This window comes from Bufo bufo, chromosome 6 (assembly GCF_905171765.1).
Source record: "Bufo bufo chromosome 6, aBufBuf1.1, whole genome shotgun sequence".
NCBI lineage: Eukaryota > Metazoa > Chordata > Amphibia > Anura > Bufonidae > Bufo > Bufo bufo.
This window is the reverse complement of record NC_053394.1, coordinates 413,874,798-413,896,727: the sequence shown is the minus strand read 5'-3', so window position 1 is coordinate 413,896,727 and position 21,930 is coordinate 413,874,798. Positions and strand designations below refer to the sequence as shown.

At 47.3% G+C, this 21,930-nt stretch overlaps 1 protein-coding gene and 1 long non-coding RNA gene across 2 annotated transcripts in view; one reads left to right on the top strand and one right to left on the bottom strand.

The window, feature by feature from the left end:
• The window catches only part of LOC121006142, a 978,004-nt gene that overhangs the window by 780,606 nt on the left and 175,468 nt on the right, over positions 1-21,930 (top strand). The window lies entirely within an intron of this gene.
• CHMP6 (charged multivesicular body protein 6) lies at positions 1,079-15,074 on the bottom strand. The gene is made up of 8 exons (XM_040439089.1): positions 14,915-15,074; positions 10,908-11,017; positions 7,175-7,262; positions 5,978-6,064; positions 5,829-5,894; positions 5,404-5,484; positions 3,895-3,949; positions 1,079-1,443 (listed from the first exon to the last, which is right to left on the bottom strand). The coding sequence occupies exons 1-8, from the start codon at positions 14,975-14,977 to the stop codon at positions 1,391-1,393; spliced, it is 603 nt and encodes a 200-aa protein (XP_040295023.1). The 5' UTR covers positions 14,978-15,074; the 3' UTR covers positions 1,079-1,390.

Sequence of the window (21,930 nt, the reverse complement as noted above, 5' to 3'; positions counted from 1 at the left end):
TCCTTCCATTCACCTTCAAGAAGAAATCCTGATAATTTTCGAGAAATGAAACACACAGAATATTACAAAGTTGTAAAACTTTTGACTATGCATTGATTAGGGTCCATCTTAGACATACGACATCCATAGAGGCGGCCTCCACTAGATACGCCTCTAGCCGTGAGTCCTATTATGCTCCAGAAGACATGCTGAGTCCAGTAGTTCCACATCAGACAGCCTGCCCTATCCAGCAGTGATTGGAGTGCATACACCGCCCCTAAGGCTCCATTCACACGTCCGTATAATGCATGGGTGCGGACCCATTCATTCTCCATGGGGACGGAATGGATGCGGAGAGCACACTATGTGCCCTCCGCATCAGCATTTCCGGAGCGCGGCTCCGGAAAAAAAATAGAACATGTCCTATTCTTGTCCGCAATTGCGAACAAGAATAGGCATTTCTATGGGGGTGCCGGCCGGCAGTATTGCGGATCCGCAATGCACTACGGACGTCTGAATGGAGCCTTATACGCCACAGTTTTAGGGCACTCCAGTACGACGGGGTTCAGCACCACAATTAATCATCTTCACACTCCTAGGGAGGACCATGCCGTATCACATGGCCAGACGGAGGACCAAACCTATGATGTAAACTGATAACCACGTCATTTTTGGCAGCGACCCTGTACTTTTAGTGTTTTATTCTGAATATTCATCATATGAAATTAGGTATACATTTAAAAAACTGATTTGAACTAAGCATGCACAATCCCCAAAATCCATCATGTAGAAGTAATGGGCGTCAGCAACTGTTACCATCCAACATAAGAGCAACAGAAGAAAGTTCAAGACCTGGACCTGGCACGGTGGGCGGTCCATGGAAGGTGACCCTACATGTTCCCTGGTTAATGTGCAGGCAGCAGTTCTCTTCTCAAAGCATTCGGTCTGCTTCACTTAATCTCTGGTATTAAAAGCCACTTAAATGCCCACACTAGAAAAAAAACATTCATTACACAGCGTGAGAACAGCGAAATACTGGTGGAGCGCGACTGCCGCGACCTAGGGAAGGGATCATCTACAATAGACAACGCAGGCTGAGTGATGGCAAAACTAAACCAATGCAGTTTATTAAAGAGTGCATGAGGTCTCCGTCCATCCTCCTACTGCGGAGGCTGGAGAGGCTTTCGGGAAGGAGATATGACCTCTCCAGGCTGGAAGAGGTTCCCCAATGTAAACCAGAGAGGGCGATGCAGTTTAGCACACAGCCGGATTCTACCCCCTCCTCCTAGGAATGGTTGGCAGAGCGTTCCAGCACAACACGGCACGGAGCTCCCTCCGGGAGTAGAAGAGAAAGGGGAAAAACCAGAAGAAAAAAAAATAGACTTTCTGATTGCACAAACTGGGCATGAGGTTAGGAAGCGGCCACCATCTGTGGTTTGGGTTTGTTCTTGACGGCTTGTTTCTCTGTGAAAAGGAAGGAAAGAGGAAAATTACATTTCTAGAAAAAAGAACTGCTGCTTGGAAGTCAGTATATTAAGAAAAAACACAAGATGCCTCCAAAGGGCGTCCACAGATTAAAGAGGTGTCCTCCATCCATCAGTAAGACATAACCCCCCCTTCCTCCCCCCAAAAAATAAAAAAGTGGACCAGCCCTACATGCTAGAAGGGTCCCTCTCAGCTTTAATAGATAGGAAAATCAGTGCCCACAGTCCGCACATAGTAAAATTAAAGGGGTTATCTGAATTCTAAAAAATGTCATTCAGTGACCATGATCATATACTCCCAGTGGCGCAGCTAAAAACATCTGGTGATTGGGGAAGGGGGGAAGGTGATGAGCCCCCTTGAAGCTGGTCACTGACGCGGCCTGCTATTGGCTGCTCCCCCCCCCATCTCTTGAGATGCAGCGGCGACCGTGCAGGGATCCAGGGCGATGCGGGTGCCGTGGAGCGGGGTAAGTATAATGTATATGAGGGGCCCGGGCATTGGAGGGGGATATTTTAGAACTTGGATAACCTCTTTAAGCATTACCCAATCCCCATTCAAATGAATTGTCTGCGTAAGTCCCCTTGCAGACGAGCGTGTCCGAATGCGTTGCGTCTGCGATCAGGGAATCGTGCGAGTAGGTACGCAATTGCAGTCAGTTTTGACTGCGATTGTGTGTTCTGATGTTCAGTTTTTATCGCGCGGGTGCAATGCGTTTTGCACGCGCGTGATAAAAAAAAACCTGTGGTACCCGGACTTCTTCACTGAAGTTCGGATTTGGGTTAGGCGTTCTGTATATTTTATTATTTTCCCTTATAACATGGTTACAAAGGAAAATAATAGCATTCTTAATACAGAATGCTTACTAAAATGTGGCTTTAGGGGTTAAAAAATAAAAATAAATTAACTCCCCTCATCTTGTTGTTCGCGCAGCCGGCATAATCTTCTTTCTTCTTTCAGGACCTGCAAAAAGGACCTTTGATGACGTAATCGCGCTCACCACCATCAGCGCAGGTCCTGCTGAATGAAGACAGAAATCTTCTATCTCCATTCAGCAGGACCTGCGCTGACGTCACCGCGCTCACCACGTGGTGAGTGCGATTACATCAAAGGTCCTTTTGCAGGTCCTGAAAGAAGAAAGAAGACGATGTCGGCTGTGCGAACAAGAAGATGAGGTGAGTTCATTTTATTTATTTTTTTAACCCCTAAAGCCACATTTAGTAAGCATTCTATATTAAGAATACAGAAAACCATGTTATAAGGGAAAATAATACAGTAAAACACTTAGCAATTTACTTACATCGTCTCCTAGCAACAGTGCGTGAAAATTGCACCGCATCCGCACTTGCTTGCGATTTTCACGCAGACCCATTCATTTCTATAGGGCCTGCGTTGCGTCAAAAAAATGTAGAACATGCTGTGATTTTCACGCAACGCACAAGTAATGCGTGAAAATCACCGCTCATCTGAGCAGCCCCATTGAAGTGAATGGGTCCGGATTCAGTGCGGGTGCAATGCGCTCACCTCACGCATTGCACCCGCGCAGAATTCTCGCCCGTGTGAAAGGGGCCTAACTGTTCTTCACTCTGGCCAAGAGATGAGGGTCCTGAAAAGAGTACCCCATTTATTATCAAAATTTTCTCTAATAGGGTGAATGAAAATAGACTATATAAAAGTTTCTAAATTGGACAACCCCTTTAAGCAACTAAAATTCCCATTAAACATTAGCTCTCATGCACATGGGCATTACAGCTCCAAATTGTACTGAGACATAAAAGCAATCTGTAACCAGCGACCTCCCTATCCAACTGTTTCCAGACACATCGCTGTGGTTCTCCTTATTAAAACACTGCTTTTCATTTGTTGATCTGAGTCTCCGTTCCCGAGTTATGATACTTTTTCCTAAATATGCAACTTAGGCCCTTAGTGCAATGAGGGTGTCACCTTTGCTCTTGTTGCATCCAAGCTCCGCTCTGTGGCCAGCCCCTGCCCCACTGCCTGGTCCTAGTAATAAAAGCAGCGAGGGGGGGACTGATCACAGAAAGAAGTGGAGCTGGGGTGCAACAAGAGCAATGGTGATGCCCTCATTGCACCAATGGCCTAATTTGCATATTAGGAATGAGTATCATAAATCAGGAACAGAGCCTCGGATCAACAGAAGAAAATCGGGTGAACCTCAGTGATGTGTCTATGCAAACAGTTTGATAGGGAGGTCGCTGGTGACAGATTCCCTTAATTCTGCCTAAGGACTAATAGGGACCTACTGTCCTCCAACTTAATTCTGTACGAATCCATCAGAAAACAAAAATAATAGTATACCCCACTGGTGCCAAATTACAGATGTATTCTCCCCAGAAAGTGGTCCTGCAGTGACCTATAAGCAGGGAGGCACCCGTCAGTCACCCTAGTACCCCAGTATTAACAAGGAACTACCTGGAGTGGGTTCTGGGAGCGGCTCCTTGGGAGCTTCTGGGAGTTCCAGTTCTTCCTGTAAGGAACAAGATGATAAACCCTGTTCTAGCACATGGAGCGACGTCCCACACAGCTATAAAGAGCACTTAAAAGCTACTGGAATAACCCAATGCACACAGGGTTTGCATCAAACATTATAATAAATTAGGTTTCCACTCCTATGGAAGACATAAACAGGCTATTGTATGGGGTCTCTGACATTCTGCAGGATTGCAGACATTCTGAGACCCAACATGTTGAGCTGAGCTGTGCGTAGAAGCAGTTAATGCGGTTTACAATTCTAAAAATGCCCGGGCCCTCCTATAGTTCATATTTACCACGCTCCCTGCGTCACTCCGTATCCCTACACGGCCGCCGATGCATCTCCCTGTAACGCGGATCAAAATATCCGGAGACACGGAGGTGCAGCCAATAGCTGGCCGTGGCGGTGACCAGCCTCCCTAGCAACACGGGTGACGTTATCCGAGATGCAAGGGGGCTGGTCGCCGTTGCGGCCTTCTATTGGCTGCACCCCAACGCCGTCACCGTATGTTTTGATCCACGTGACGGGAAGATGCATCAGCGGCCGTGCAGGGATCCGGAGTGACTCAGGTACCGGGGTAAGTATGCTCTATAGGAGAGGCCCGGGCATTGTGGGGGGGCATTTTTAGAATTGGATAACCCCTTTAAATTTACACACTACGTATTTGAAGTGGATGAAATCGGCACCAAATCTGCAAGTAAATTCATAACACACTTGTCAGAGTCGCAGATTTACTTGTGGCCTTAAATTCTATTGAAGGACATGGGAGAAATCCACAACTAATCCGGGAAAACTCTGCAGGATAATGTGTGTGCTGCAGACATGAAGGAACCAGCAGCATGTAGATGGGGACTGGAATATCCCACAGACTTGTATGCAGATTTGCAGAGGGGCATCCACACCACAAATCCAGGGGAAATCTGCAACATGTGAACTTGGCATGTAGGGTAAATTCAATGAGCTTGAGAAGTGAAAAGATGCAATGGCCAACCACCAATGATTTCCAGATTCATGAAGCTGCCACTGATTTCACGGTCATTTTCCCACTACCGGAAATCTCTGAGCAGTCCTCAAGGGTTACAGCGTTCTGTATGGTCTTCTCGCTTGTATCCATGACATATCTGAAGATCATTTACCCTTTAACTGCTTCAAGGATCAACCAGTTGGGTCCTTCATGAAAAGAGGACACTGGTGGAGTCTGTGACCTCAGGCTTTTATAACAGAAGATCAGTTGGAGTAGATTTCTCCTTTAACCCCTGTGCACGTATGTCACACATGTGCAGAGACTGTATGAAGTGGGCTCAGGAGCTCAGCCTCCTCCATACGTGACGGGTGCTGTCCCCTGGACCTTGCGCTTTACCAGTGGAATCTAACTTTCACCCATGGGTGCGACCATGTTCTCCTTTAACCTGCCAAATAATTTAATTGCAGACCCCTTCCCTGCTTACCTGAGTGATGGCCTCCAGCTCCTCCAAGATGGCCTCCTCGTCCTCTGTCGTCATGCTTCCTGCTAGAAGTTCATCAATTTGCTGTGGAAAGAACAGCCACATTCAATCTGGGTGTCCAATCAATATCGGATTGGTGGGGGGTCTGTGTCCAGGCATCAGCTGTTCTGTTCAGGAAATACACAGCTCCGTCCACTGGAGCTGGTTATTGCAGCGCTGCTCCAATTCACTTGACCCAGCTCTGTCCAATAGACAGTGGATGGAGCAGTGTAGTTCCAGTGCCAATTGGGGGGGATGCTGGGGGTCGATCCCCCGCCGCTCTGATATTGATAGCCTATCCTTAGGATCGGCCATCAATATAAAAATCCTGAAGAACCCCTTTAAGACCTTCCAAGCCACAACAAATAAACAGATGCTTTATAGCTTACCCGCTGGTATTCTATTCCCTCCTGGGTTTCATCCATGATCCTCTCCACTTCTTCTATGGACATAATCTAGAAAAAATAAAAATAAATACATTATATAAATTCTCCCCTGGCCAAAAAAAATTAACACTTATCCCTGGGGACAAACTCACCTCGTGCATTTTCTTCAAGCAGTCATTACCAATTTTCAAACCTTCAATTACTTTCATCTCGATCTGTGCAAATTCTATGTGTTCAACCTACAAATAAAGACATTTACATTGAGGAAAGTGAGGATAACAACCAGACGCTCAGAATTCAGGAGTGGTGCGAATGGGAACCCCTCCCCTACCTTCTTCTAGGAGAACCACATCATCATTAGGGATGAGCGAACTTGTGTTTTCAAGTTTGGCGTACAAAGTTCGGGTTAGGATTATCTATAGATTCTGCTACCACGGACCATAACTTTTGGTCCGTGGTAGCGGAATCCATAACGGAATTCTTAGATAACACAAGTTCGCACAACACTAATCATCATGCAGTCTAAACATTCTACCAGGATGCAATGGGCTACAACGCAAAAAACTATGTGTGTGATGTAGATCCCATGGGTTGGATACACTGCAGATTGTCCTTTCAGGAATTTTAGGACAAAGTCCACAGGGTTTACAGTAGCAGCAAAGCTGATGAGACTTAAATCTCATCCACATCGTGCGTAAAAATCAGCGTGACATGCGGTGTGGATTTTGAATCCCTGGCATGACATTTTATGCTGGGAATTTTCATCCTTTGCAACACATAGATTCGCCAGACTTGTGGTGGCTTTCTCTGCTGCCATTTAGATCCTGAGTGAACATACCCTAAGGCCACATGCACACAAACGTATTTTGTTTCTGTGTCCATTGCGTTTTTTTTGCAGATTGGACGAGGACCCATTCATTTCAATGGGTCCGCAAAAAATGCAGACAGGACACCGTGTGCTATCCGCATCCGTATGTCCGTTCCATAGTGGAGTAGAGCATGTCCTATTCTTGTCGGTTTTGCAGACAAGAATAGGCACTGTTACAATGGATCCGGAAAAAAAACTAAATAAAACGGATGTCACATGGACGTCATCCGTATTTTTTGCGGACCTCAAAATACATACAGTCGTGTGCATATAGCCTAGGTCAGGGATCAGCAACCTTCAGCATGCCAGCTGCTGTCAAAGTACAACTCCCAGCATGCACTTATTCAGCTGTTCTTGTAAACTGAAATGAGGATACTGGGAGTTGTAGTTTCAGAACAGCTGGAGTGCCGGAGGTTGCTGATCTTTGTCCTAAGGCCTTGAAATCCTAAACCCTGGACTGATAAGGGGGTGGGGGACTCACCATTTTTTCCAAGTTACTGATCTGATTATCCGTCTTCTCCAGAAGCTGATCTTGGTATCGCTTTTTCTTTAACAGCAGTTTGGCTTTTCTAAAGGGTGAAGAGGAAAAACAGATTTCACTCTAAGGATGAGATCACGTCTTGTCCTCAACTGGCATTTTTGCTGGAATTTTCACAAAATCGTGGCAATGTGATGCATGCTTTCACCACGATGTGTGAATGGACCCCAAAGCTGACAGTCCACATAGTCTGTGCCACGTGGGTATGGGTTATCTAGAAGCAGAGGTAACCATTTGTAGTGGTATATCAGAGACATTTAACCAACACTTTGTGCCAAGTGAATGCCCTACCTGCTCCAGCAGGGGCTTAACAAGCAGGGGACAAACACTTGCCAATGCTTCCATCCCATAGCATCTGCTGTCGCCACTCGCCGGCCAGTCGGGAAACCCCCATACATCTAAGAAATCAGCAGGATTGGTCGACTTTCACTTAAAATGTATGGGCATCTTAAAGGGGTTGTCCAAGCTATTTTTATTGGTGACCTATCCTCACAGGTCATTATACAACGATTAAAGGGATCTGAAGAACTTCTCCTATAATGCTAATTGTACAGGAGCGTATTCGGTCCGTGAAATACACTCCATGTGCGAGGGGTATTTGCCGGACTGAAGGCTGCTCCTGTGACACAAACTAACAGCATTATAATGATTTATAATGCTGTGCGTTCCTGGCCAACCTCCGCTGTACTGAATTATGCCGTCAGTACAATTCCGTACAGCTGCGGTGGCCAGGAACACACAGCATTATAAATCATTATAATGCTGTTAGTTTGTGTCAGACGAGCAGTGTTTAGTCTGGGAAAAACTCCTGTCACGCAGACTGAATACGCTCCTGTGAAATTAGCCTAAATGAAGACTCTCAGGCGAACAGCTCTTCTGGCCCCTGAAACCCCGGTGACATGATTTAATTGCTGAGAAACTCGCAGGCGGCTGCAGACTTCTAATTTAAGGGGAACTACGGTATTAACAAGTGTCTATGTAATATATGACCACACTGATTCCTCTAGATGTCCTTTATGGTAGTTCTCCACTTTCACTAACAGAGATAGGTCCTGAGTGACAGGTTTAGGCCCCATTCACATGGGCTTTTTTTTTTTCAGAACACACTGACGTCAATGGTGTTCTTCACATGGCCGTTATTTTTAACAGCCATCGAACTGTCTGTCATAGCCAGACCGACTTCTTGGAAATCAATAGAACTAATTTCAACAGCCGTTTAGACAGGAGTGCTCCCGCCTAACGGCCATAAAAGAAGGCTACACCAAGGGAAAAATAGCCTATGAGGGGTTAAAAAACAACAACAACAAAAAAACTCATCCACTTGCACATCTGGGGACACTTGCTACACATTAAAGGGGTTTTGCCATCTCAGACAATGGGGTCATATCGCACCTACAATGAGAATGGAGAGGGGAAATTAATGCAGCCACCCTCCATTAATTTCTATGGGGCCGCCGAAAATAGCCGAGCTCTGGCTCGGCTAATTCCGTCTGCCCCCTAGGGGCCGCGCGTGCGCTCCTATTCACCTCTATGGGAGCAGCGCTTGGTGGTGGATGGACCACAGGAAACCCGGGGTCCTCCAGCCACAGTGCTCTCCGCTTTGTTCTCGTGGGACCTGCACCTATCAGACAATATGGGCATATCCTAGCAAGTGCAGTCTTTATACTGGGAACCAATAATGGGGGCATTCTTTATACTGGGAACCAATAATGGGGGCATTCTTTATGCTGGTAACCAATAATGGGGGCATTCTTTATGCTGGTAACCAATAATGGGGGCATTCTTTATGCTGGGAACCAATAATGGGGGCATTCTTTATACTGGTAACCAATAATGGGGGCATTCTTTATACTGGTAACCAATAATGGGGGCATTCTTTATACTGGTAACCAATAATGGGGGCATTCTTTATACTGGTAACCAATAATGGGGGCATTCTTTATACTGGGAACCAATAATGGGGGCATTCTTTATACTGGGAACCAATAATGGGGGCATTCTTTATACTGGGAACCAATAATGGGGGCATTCTTTATACTGGTAACCAATAATGGGGGCATTCTTTATACTGGTAACCAATAATGGGGGCATTCTTTATACTGGTAACCAATAATGGGGGCATTCTTTATACTGGTAACCAATAATGGGGGCATTCTTTATACTGGGAACCAATAATGGGGGCATTCTTTATACTGGGAACCAATAATGGGGGCATTCTTTATACTGGTAACCAATAATGGGGGCATTCTTTATACTGGTAACCAATAATGGGGGCATTCTTTATACTGGGAACCAATAATGGGGGCATTCTTTATACTGGGAACCAATAATGGGGGCATTCTTTATACTGGGAACCAATAATGGGGGCATTCTTTATACTGGGAACCAATAATGGGGGCATTTTTTATACTGGGAACCAATAATGGGGGCATTCTTTATACTGGGAACCAATAATGGGGGCATTCTTTATACTGGTAACCAATAATGGGGGCATTCTTTATACTGGTAACCAATAATGGGGGCATTCTTTATACTGGTAACCAATAATGGGGGCATTCTTTATACTGGGAACCAATAATGGGGGCATTCTTTATACTGGGAACCAATAATGGGGGCATTCTTTATACTGGTAACCAATAATGGGGGCATTCTTTATACTGGTAACCAATAATGGGGGCATTCTTTATACTGGTAACCAATAATGGGGGCATTCTTTATACTGGGAACCAATAATGGGGGAATTCTTTATACTGGTAACCAATAATGGGGGCATTCTTTATACTGGGAACCAATAATGGGGGCATTCTTTATACTGGGAACCAATAATGGGGGCATTCTTTATACTGGTAACCAATAATGGGGGCATTCTTTATACTGGGAACCAATAATGGGGGAATTCTTTATACTGGTAACCAATAATGGGGGCATTCTTTATACTGGGAACCAATAATGGGGGAATTCTTTATACTGGTAACCAATAATGGGGGCATTCTTTATACTGGGAACCAATAATGGGGGCATTCTTTATACTGGTAACCAATAATGGGGGCATTCTTTATACTGGTAACCAATAATGGGGGCATTCTTTATACTGGTAACCAATAATGGGGGCATTCTTTATACTGGGAACCAATAATGGGGGAATTCTTTATACTGGTAACCAATAATGGGGGCATTCTTTATACTGGGAACCAATAATGGGGGCATTCTTTATACTGGGAACCAATAATGGGGGCATTCTTTATACTGGGAACCAATAATGGTGGGCACTAATGGGGCATTAATAATGGGGGATCCGAGGCAGTAAAGCCTAGGAGCTGCCGCTCCTTTCATTCTGTAGGTGACTGCTGGAGATAACAGAGTAAAGTGTTCGACCATCTTCAGCAGTTTCATAAAGAATCAATGGACTCAGGACCCCGTTTTCGTAACTGATGGGGGCCCAGCGCTTGGATCCCCATGTTCATATACTTATCACTGATCCTGTGGATAGGTAAGCTTATACCTTAGGAAAACCTCTTAAATACCCTGGGGGCCTCCTGAGGATACCCTGTTTGTCAGGCAGGGGTCCTGCACAGTTCTTAGCTCTGAGGAACCCCACCATACACTGACACCCTGGGGTGGCATTAGAAACAGATGACATTTCAGGGGACAGTAGTGTAGTACTGCAGTAACATACTCTTTCTTGCCATCGTGCAGCAGCTGCTTGGCCACCTCCCGCTCTCGCTGCAGCTGTAGCGTGATCTTCTTCTGATACTGCTTCAGCTTGTCTCTCTGCTGCTTCAGTTGCTGCAACAGATGGAATTAGAAACATGTTAAGAAATGTATAAAGAATACACAAAGGGAACAGGATGCAATACCAGACATGGCGCTCTTTCTAATCTTATACAAGCCCTTTAAGTTACTCGTCTTTCCTCTGCATCCTGGCAGGCACCAAGGACATACAGATAACGGCATGCACCCCTGTAAAGGGGTGTCACACTTTAAACATCGTTTGTCGTTGTAACTCTGCCATACACGAGTCAATAGATAAATGGACGTGACTACAGGAGGGTCATAATAATCTGGGTCAGATCCACCTGAGCACTGAGTTTACAGACAAGCGGATTAGGATAATCCCTCAAAATCTCAACTCCTGGCTGTTTTATCCCCGTGCACTGTATCCTGGTATCACTGCAGGAGCATAAATAGTTAATTTTTTACTGAACACAATGTTCACTTATCACACTTAGGGCTGTAGTTTCGGTCCCCATCTGACCAGCGTTTTTTGTGAATTGGATGCGGACCCATTCAATCCGCATCCGCACGTCCATTCCACGGTCCCACAAAAAATAGAACATGTCCTATTCTTATCTGTTTTGCGGACAAGGATAGGACATTTTTACAGTAGTTTGAAAAAATTGTGGCTTTCCCTCGGCCGGAATGGTGAAGTCATGTATCATGTATTACACTCCAGAGCTGCACTCACTATTCTGCTGGTGCAGTCACTGTGTACATACATTACATTACTTAGGGCTCTTTCACACTTGCGTTCTTTTCTTCCGGCATAGAGTTCCGCCGTCGGGGCTCTATGCCGGAAGAATCCTGATCAGGATTATCCTAATGCATTCTGAATGGAGAGAAATCCGTTCAGGATGCATCAGGATGTCTTCAGTTCAGGACCGGAACGTTTTTTGGCCTGAGAAAATACCGCAGCATGCTGCGCTTTTTGCTCCGGCCAAAAATCCTGAAGACTTGCCGCATTGCCGGATCCGACGTTTAGCTTTTTCTGAATGGTTACCATGGCTGCCGGGACGCTAAAGTCCTGGCAGCCATGGTAAAGTGTAGTGGGGAGCGGGGGAGCGGTATACTTACCGTCCGTGCGGCTCCCCGGGCGCTCCAGAGTGACGTCAGGGCGCCCCACGCGCATCGATGACGTGATCACATGGACACGTCATCCATGCGCATGGGGCGCTCTGACGTCATTCTGGAGCGCCCCGGGAGCCGCACGGACTGTAAGTATACCGCTCCCCCGCTCCCCACTACTACTATGGCAGCCAGGACTTTAATAGCGTCCTGGCTGCCATAGTAACACTGAACGCATTTTGAAGACGGATCAGTCTTCAAATGCTTTCAGTTCACTTGCGTTTTTCCGGATCCGGCGGGCACCTCCGGCAAATGGAGTACACGACAGATCCGGACAACGCAAGTGTGAAAGAGCCCTTATCCTGTACTGATCCAGAGTTACATCCTGTATTATACTCCAGAGCTGCACTCACTATTCTGCTGGTGCAGTCACTGTGTACATACATAACATTACTGATCCTGTACTGATCCTGAGTTACATCCTGTATTATACTCCAGAGCTGCACTCACTATTCTGCTGGTGCAGTCACTGTGTACATACATAACATTACTGATCCTGTACTGATCCTGAGTTACATCCTGTATTATACTCCAGAGCTGCACTCACTATTCTGCTGGTGCAGTCACTGTGTACATACATTACATTACTTATCCTGTACTGATCCTGAGTTACATCCTGTATTATACTCCAGAGCTGCACTCACTATTCTGCTGGTGGAGTCACTGTGTACATACATTACTTATCCTGTACTGATCCTGAGTTACATCCTGTATTATACTCCGGAGCTGCACTCACTATTCTGCTGGTGCAGTCACTGTGTACATACATTACTTATCCTGTACTGATCCTGAGTTACATCCTGTATTATACTCCAGAGCTGCACTCACTATTCTGCTGGCGGAGTCACTGTGTACATACATAACATTACTGATCCTGTACTGATCCTGAGTTACATCCTGTATTATACTCCAGAGCTGCACTCACTATTCTGCTGGTGCAGTCACTGTGTACATACATTACTTATCCTGTACTGATCTTGAGTTACATCCTGTATTATACTCCAGAGCTGCACTCACTATTCTGCTGGTGCAGTCACTGTGTACATACATTACATTACTTATCCTGTACTGATCCTGAGTTACATCCTGTATTATACTCCAGAGCTGCACTCACTATTCAGACACCAAGCAATGATCTTGTTAAAGAAGTGATGTATTAAGAAAGCTGCAGAACGTCTTAGGCTACTTTCACACTGGCGTTTTGGCTTTCACTTTGTGACATCAGTTCAGGGATCTCACAAGCGGTCCAAAACGGATCAGTTTGCCTCCGTTCCGTCACCATTCCGCTTTGGAGGCGGACACCAAAAGGCTGCCTGCATCGTTTTGCTGTCCGCTTGACGAAACTGAGCCAAATGGATCCGTCCTGACACACAATGTAAGTCAATGGGGACGGATCAGTTTTCACTGACACAATCTGGCACAATAGAAAACAGATCCGTCCTCCATTGACTTTCAATGGTGTTCATGACGGATGCATGCGGTTGTATTATTGTAACGGATCCGTTTTTGCAGATCCATGACGGATCAGCCCAAAACGCGAGTGTGAAAGTAGCCTTAGGCGGCTCTGGGTGTAAGGATTAGAAATTAGGTACTGGTCGTAGAGATGGTGTATGAATATGTGACGGGAGCAACATGGAAGCTGGAGGGGTAACATCCAGAAGAATGGGCAGAGCAGAGGTCCTCAGAGGCATCAAAGACATAGAGGAGGTCATTCCAGGCAAGAGCGGGTGGAGAGCAGAAGAGGCATAGAGAAGATCACAACAGGTAGAATAGGGTTGAGGGAAGGTAGGTGCTCATTACAGGTAGAATGGCACAGGGGTTGATACTAGGGGTAGAAATAGACAGGCAGTAGAGGGCACGGTGGAAGTCATGACAGGCAGAAGCGGGCATGGGGGAGGACATGACAGGCAGAAGAGGGCATGGGGGAGGACATGACAGGCAGAAGCGGGCATGGGGGAGGACATGACAGGCAGAAGCGGGCATGGGGGAGGACATGACAGGCAGAAGCGGGCATGGGGGAGGACATGACAGGCAGAAGAGGGCATGGGGGAGGTCATGACAGGCAGAAGCGGGCATGGGGGAGGACATGACAGGCAGAAGCGGGCATGGGGGAGGTCATGACAGGCAGAAGCGGGCATGGGGGAGGACATGACAGGCAGAAGAGGGCATGGGGGAGGTCATGACAGGCAGAAGCGGGCATGGGGGAGGACATGACAGGCAGAAGCGGGCATGGGGGAGGTCATGACAGGCAGAAGCGGGCATGGGGGAGGTCATGACAGGCAGAAGCGGGCATGGGGGAGGACATGATGACAGGCAGAAGCGGGCATGGGGGAGGACATGATGACAGGAAGAAGCGGGCATGGGGGAGGACATGACAGGCAGAAGCGGGCATGGGGGAGGACATGATGACAGGAAGAAGCGGGCATGGGGGAGGACATGATGACAGGAAGAAGCGGGCATGGGGGAGGACATGATGACAGGAAGAAGCGGGCATGGGGGAGGACATGATTGATGACAGGAAGAAGCAGGTAAAGGCATAGAGGAGGTCATTACAGGTGGAACATGGATGGGCACTTCATGTAGATGTGGTCATGGGGTCAGAATGGGCACAGGGGAGGGCACTACCTGTAAGAGGACTACTCAGGGAACAGGCAGTGGGTGACAGGGCAGAGCTGTGTTACTGTGGCAGTGGCCAACGGGGAAGGGAGGAGGGGGCGGGTGACATCCCTGGAGAGGAAGCTCAGGTGACCCGTCAGCGGGTGTATTACAGTCACTGCTCACCAGCACCGCCTTGTCCTGCTCAGTGACCCGGCTCCGTCTCTTCCGGCCGAATATGTTGCCCATGTTGCCCCCCGGTAGCCGGTCTCCTCATCCCCTCCTGCCCGGGGCCTCCACGCCGCACTGCACTCTGGTACCGGCTTCTGTACGGAAACTGCAAGGGACCAAGCCCTTCCTGCTGACGTCATCACCGCAGCCTGCCGGGAAGTGTAGTCTTGTCAGTGGGGCGCGGCGCCTGGTCACGTGGTGCGCTGATCTCCACGCCGACATGGTTTCCTGTTGCTGATTGCACTTTCTTTAGTATTGATTCCTTGAGAATAAGAACTGCTAACAACCAAGAAGAAGAAGAAGAAATGTATCAGTTCCTTCAAACAAATCACTTTGATATTTTCCTTTAAGGGTAAAGACAGTCAGTGAGATTCCTTTTTTAAATGGTGCTGTATACTGCCCCTGGATAATAGACACATTGGGGGAAATGTATGATAATATCTACAAAACAAAACTGGTTTTGTTGCCCATAGCAACCAATCAGTGAAAAATAAAGCTGTGCATTGATTGGTTGCTATGGGCCTATCTGCCCTATTGTGTCTACACATTGCCCAATTAGTGCCATTCGTTGCCCAGATACCTTCACAAACAGTGAGTGTTGTACCATGCCAAACAACACCTACGTGCCCACATAAAGCTATAGAAAACCCACATTTTGCCATACTACGCATAAAGAGCCCTATTCATGGTAACAAATAGTTTTTTTTTCCTAAAATGGCCGCTACACGTGTTACAAAGTGAAAGTCAGAAGCCTGGTAAAGCGAGATCACCCATAATGCTGTGCAGACACCCAAGGATATTGTCATGCATTAAACGAGGCATGGACTCGCGGGCAGGGATGTGATATTACCACTTTACAAAGCGTTGGAGCGGCCTCATCTGGAATATGCAGTTCAGTTCTGGGCACCAGTCCATAGAAAGGACGCTCTGCAGCTGGAAAAAGTACAGAGGAGAGCGACTAAACTGATAAGGGGCAGGGAGGGTCTTAGTTAGGAAGAAAGATTAAAAGAACTGAATTTATTTAGTCTTGAGAAGAGACGTCTAAGAGGGGACATGATTAACCTATACAAATATATAAATGGGCCATGCAAAAAATACAGAGAAAAACTGTTCCATGTAAAATGCCCTCAAAAGACAAGGGGCACTGCCTCCGACTGGAGAAGAAAAAGTTCAGTCTCCAGGAGCGTCAAAACTTCTTTACTGTAAGAACAGTGAATCTGTGGAATAGACTTCCTCAGGACGTGGTCACAGCAGGAACAGTGGACGGTTTCAAAAAGGGTTTAGATGAATTCTTAAAAGTAAATGACATTAATGCTTATGAAAACGTGTAGAAATCTGAGTCTCACTTCCTTCTGGGATTCCCTCCCCACCTATCCCTTGGTTGAACTTGATGGACTCATGTATTTTTTTCAACCGTATAAGCCTCATCCTGCCCCCTCTCCGCCATTTCACTGTGAGCTGAGCATAGGGAGAGACGTGACAAGCGCTAGGGACAGTGTTGCTAAAAACTTTTAATTGTGTTATATTGGATAGGGAGAGTGCAGGGACAGTGTAGGGAGAGCATAGGGAGACTGCAGGGACTGTAATCTGAAGCTATCCATAGGAGACAGCTCAGTTTGCATTAATCCCTGTGTAGGGCACAGAGTTATCTATTTAAACAGTGTCCTCCTTGTTTAATAGATAAGCAATTCTATTAGGCCTTAATTCTTAGATTGGAGTGAATAACCTGTCTAGTTCTACCGTTATTGGGGTGTCCACATTGACATTGAATAACTTATTTTACATATACAGTTAGTCTTACTGTACAGTATGGCCAACAGACAGTGGCAAAAATGTTTCTGGAGCCAGCAGAAGTAGCAGCAGAAGAAGGGGTGGTGGTAGCATCAGCCGCAGCAAGAGGCCAGAGCTGCTACTTTGATCCAGAGGTCGTGTTTTGACGACCAATCCCGCTGTCCTGGAATGGTTGACTCTGTCTTCAACATCATCTCAGCTAACCTCAGACACCCACAGCCAGCAGTCGGTGGGTTCCTCTGACACCACACTTAGTTGGCATGGCCTAGGAACAAGCTATGTGTCCTCACCTGTTCTGAACCTGCCTCATCCCTTTGCTGCTCCTTCTGCCAGGCTCGTTATGTGTGCTGCTGGCTCTGCTCCGCTTTTCAGCGAGGAAGATATTATTGAGGACAGTCAGCAGCTACTGGCCAGTCCAGATTTGGAGGAGAGGTCCGCTGCTTCCTCTTGTAGGCATGCAAGTAGCGACAATGACAGTCGCGCAGGAGCAGGTGTTGTGAGTGTTCAGGGACGCGGCCATGAGACTGGTGAGGGTGACATAAGTGACAAGCAGACAGTAGTGCATGATTATGTAGCTGATCACATGTGGGAGCCGGGTGAAGAGAGGGCTTCATCATCATCAGAGGTTGAGGACGGCAGTGTGTGGCTGAGCCAGCAGGGTGGCAGCAGTGTGAGATCTGGAGCCAAATCTGTCCGGGGTAGACCGTCTCCTACTCAGGAGCCTACTTGTCCGGTAAATAGCGATGCACGGCTTCATAGAGGCAGCGGAAAGCAGTCAGCATGGAGTGGTGGGGGTAAAATGCTGTAGTTGCTGGTGTGGGAAGTCTTTATCAAGACGTTGGAGGACATCAGCGTGGCCGTATGTAGGATCTGTGGGCAGAAGGTAAAGCGTGGCCAGGGTGCCAATGTTGGCAACATGGCCCTGCATTTCCACATGGAGCATCACCATAAAGTGGCCTGGGAAAACCATGTAGTGGTACAGCCTGACATCTCCCAGCAGCCCACAACCCTTCTCCAGCAGTCAAGGCTCCACCACCTCAGAAGGGAGCCGTTTTTCCTTCCCATCGTCTACTGGTCCTGATGCTCCTCCTTACATGTTTTGTCAGCAATTGATCACTGAGGTGATTGCAAACAAACAGTATGCGTGCACTAATCCAACGGTGCAGAGGCTGAATGTGCTCCTGGCCAGGTTGCTGGTACTACAGTCCCTCCCTTTCCATGTGGTTGACTCTGCACCTTTCAGAGAACTGATGGCTTGTGCCGAGCCAAGGTGGAGAGTCCCACTACTTCTCTAAAAAAGCTGTACCAGCTCTCCATATGTATGTACAGCAGAAGGTGGGCCAGTCCTTGAGCCTGTCGGTGTCTGGTGCAGTTCATGGCAGCTCCGACCTGTGGAGCTGTAACTATGGTCAAGGACAATATATGTCCTTTATGGCCCACTGGGTAAATGTGGTTCCTGCCCAGGCACACCAGAAACTTGATTGCAATGTCGCCTCCGCGTTCTCATGCTGCGATTCCGACGCCAATGTCCTCCTCTGCCTCCTCACCCTCCACCTTGTACTCAGCCGCCACTGCAGGCACAATTTGGAGTGCTCATGTTTGGCCTTCTTGACATCACTGTTTATTTTACCTTTTTTCTGATCCATCAGAAGAACCAAAAAATAAAAAACACAACGGATCGTGTCTTTGGAACATCCATATTGTAAGGGATCGCTCTCTCTCAGGGGTCAGCAATGACAGATTTCTCATCAAACAGGGGGTTTTCAAGCTCAAACAGTGCTTTATTGTGTCACTTTAAGCAGTACAGATGATCACCCAGTTAACGTTACTGGGTGAGACTCCAGCGCCAACACCACAAATACAAAAAAAAACCAACATGCCTGTCTGGGCTCTAATTAACACATAAGGGGTGAGATCCCTCCTGACTGTGACCACACTGAGCATCTCAGGCTTCCCTCTTCAGACTCCCCCAACTGAGGATGGTTGCTGACTTAAATGAGAACCATGGACATGGGCCACTTGTGAAAACCCGGAGTGGATCACAGGGAAAACACAGCAAACCAAACATACATCTCCTCTAACAGGTTTCCTGCACCATGCTAGGAGACACATATCTTCCCTCCAGGGGCATAGCTATCATAGCGGCAAACCATGCGACTGCTAAAGTTCCCAGGGCAAGAGGGGGCCCAGTTGGGATCATCTCCTCTTCTACTGGGGGTGAAAACTTGGTCAGGACTCTACCCTCTAAAGAAACTTTTCGCAAACGATGCAGTGGAAAAAATGGCCCAAGGGTCATTGAAAGGGGTTTCGACCTAAACCCTTCTGTCCTGTGTGGGGGGGCCTGGTTCGATTCTTGCTATGGGGCCCTTACTTCTTTATGTACACCACTGCTTCCCTCTTCATATATGAGGCCTGTCACTGCCTCACAATATGCTCATGATTTGTAAGCGAAAAGCAGGAGTGGGTCAAGTTATAATTATACTTGACACTAACATTGACATGTAAGGCTCACAGTTCAGTTAATTCCAGCAATTACTGTGTGGTGAGCAAAAATCAGGACCCTATCCTACTCTCAGATCAGAAAATAAGAGGATAAGAAAAGATCTGCCCCTTTTCTGTGTTTCTGACCCGTAACTGACCAAATAAGTGAAGTGTGAACTGAGCCTAATAGTGACACACAGTCATTCTACAGCTAACAAAAGTGATTCAAAAGCATGCGTTTGCACTGCCATAACATGGATTAAAAGAACTTTTTTTTTCTCCACTACTTTATTGGCACTACCTCCATGTCCTTCTTTTGTTCCACTAAAGAGTCATTGGGACACCGGTCTTGCAGGGGCACACAATTATTTTTTTCCCATTTTACTAAAGGCTGCTTTATGCTTTTTCTTTTGGTTTAGCTAGGGGCAGTGGCGTACAGTCAGTATAGGCAGACCACGCACTGGCTATGGCGCCCGTGAGGTTAGGGGGCCCGGCCAGGCTGCATGGCCCCGCACCCTTTCTGACCCGAATACACGCTGCAACAGTGTACAGTGTAGACACGTAAAACCTAGTATAAAATATTGGGAGACATCCCTGGGGGTCTACAGCAGTGAGGGGTTAATGTGCTCTTTCTAGGGGTGATGGGGTCAGACTGGATGAGGACACTATTGGGTGCCGTCATCTCCTACTGATATTGTAAAGATCGGCCTCCAATGTCTTTAGTTAAGGGGCCCAATTCTGATTCTTGCTATGGGGCCCAATGATTTTTATGTACGCCCCTGGCTAGGGGTTAACTAGGACTGTTGGTGGCCTGCACATTGATGTGCACATCACTATATGTGACCTGCCTGTCATACTGACACACAGTAACTGCTTCACTACCAGAAAGGACTAGCTATGCATGTTGCTGCAATGTACAGTAATGTACACCTGGATACACTCTCCCTGCAGGCCGGGATATAGCTGATTTAACGCACTTTGTGGCGAATTGCCAAATCAATTTTTCTTTCAAAGTCGCTCATCTCTAAACATAGGGGTACTTTGATGTCATTTGAGTAGGGATCATTAAAAAAAAACACCCCTCTAGGACCAGTAGGGGCTGTGTATGCAGGCAGACACCTATGTGTGAGGGTTGGAGGGTAATGGAAAATTGTATAATACGGCTGACAATCTGAACACTAAGGGTCCATTCACACGTCCGCAATTTCGTTCCGCATTTTGCGGAACGGAATTGCGGACCTATTCATTTCTATGGGGGAGCACGATGTGCTGCCTGGATACGGAATTGCGGAACCGCACTTCCGGGTCCGCAATTCCGTTCCCGAAAAAAATCAAACATGTCCTATTCTTGTCCACAATTGCGGACAAGAATAGGCGTATTGTAGTGTACTCAAGTTGTGTGTAGTAGGTGTTTCTGGGTGATGTAGTGCAATATACACTAACCTGGTACAGCTGACTCTCTGCAAGGGCAGGTATAGGTAAAGATAGTTCGTGACGCCAGTGCCAAGTAAACGGTGGCACGCCGTTTGCGGATGCAGGAATAAATTGAGGAAACGTAGTCTTAAAACAGAACTCCAACTTTAGTAGTTTTGAAAGGAGAGACAATATAGGAAATGCAGTTCCTAAGCATACAGTCGATTTTGCAATTCGGGCGATGCAGGCAATTCAGTTATAGCAGGGTAATTACAGAGTGTTGAACACAGGACTTGCAGCAAGGAGCTTGCACTCTAATTCTGTCTGATCCTGGAATACAGCAATTCTTCACCAAGGCACGGTTCCTTAGTATGAAGTTGCACAACAAACGGACAGCAAAGACAAGTGCTGTAATACCCCTGATCAATCTGAAAAGGGGGTGAAGGGTAAAAGGTGCAACAAAAGGAACAGGCACAACTTGGCGTGGGGTACAAAAGCAGGCAGGAGATCCTGGAAACAAACGTGGCCTTGCTGACTTTGTGATTTCAGTGGTCAACACCTACCACTGAGCCGTGGACAAACTGGCAGCCGCAACAAAGGGCCAGAAACATAGGACTCCTGTCCTGGAAGGGTTAATACCCTCATTCATTGAGGAAATAAATCAAAGGCCTAGCAGGCTGATTACAGTGGCATATCATAACCACTCGGCTCCGCTGGCAAGTATCGTCTGTAGTATTCTTCCACAGGCGGGTGTGCCCACATAACAGTGTCAGGGGGCAGCTGTAGAGTAAAGGGGCCCCTAATAGGTATTGGCCCCATAGGCCTAGGGGTGAACCCTCTGGTGGACCTTGCCGGTCCTGACATGATCACTGCAGGGTGTAACGTGCTTGGCACCGCCGCAGCAAGCGGTCCGGTGCTCTGGGTGCAGCAGTTTACGGCAATCGCGGGTCCGGTCTGGGGCACTGACGGAGCGGTGGCAACAGAAGGCGGTCTACGGGTGGTGACAGGCACCCTTACCTCATCCTTCCTCGGCGGTGTCTGGATCCTGGCGGTGTATGTCTTGCGCAACTCCCGCAACTTCTCCTCCAGCCGGACGATCTGCTCACCGATGCTCTCTGTGTCGGAGTCGCTGTCATCTGCTGGCGCCGCCGGCGCAGGTACAGTCACCGATGGTGCGGACTCGGCCTCTGCAGGTTCTGGCGATGCGTCTGGTCTCCGACCCCTCCGGATGTTTTCAAAGGTAGCACTAAGTCCTTTTAACTGTTCCAGCTCTGATATGGTCTTCT

Excerpts from the sequence above, each read along its gene's own strand:
- CHMP6 (XM_040439089.1), bottom strand. The coding sequence starts at position 14,977 with ATGGGCAACATATTCGGCCGGAAGAGACGGAGCCGGGTCACTGAGCAG. Across the intron at positions 5,485-5,828 it reads AGGGAATAGAATACCAGCGG|CAAATTGATGAACTTCTAGC; the intron begins GTAAGCTATAAA and ends TTCTTTCCACAG. Across the intron at positions 3,950-5,403 it reads AGCTGGAGGCCATCACTCAG|GAAGAACTGGAACTCCCAGA; the intron begins GTAAGCAGGGAA and ends TGTTCCTTACAG.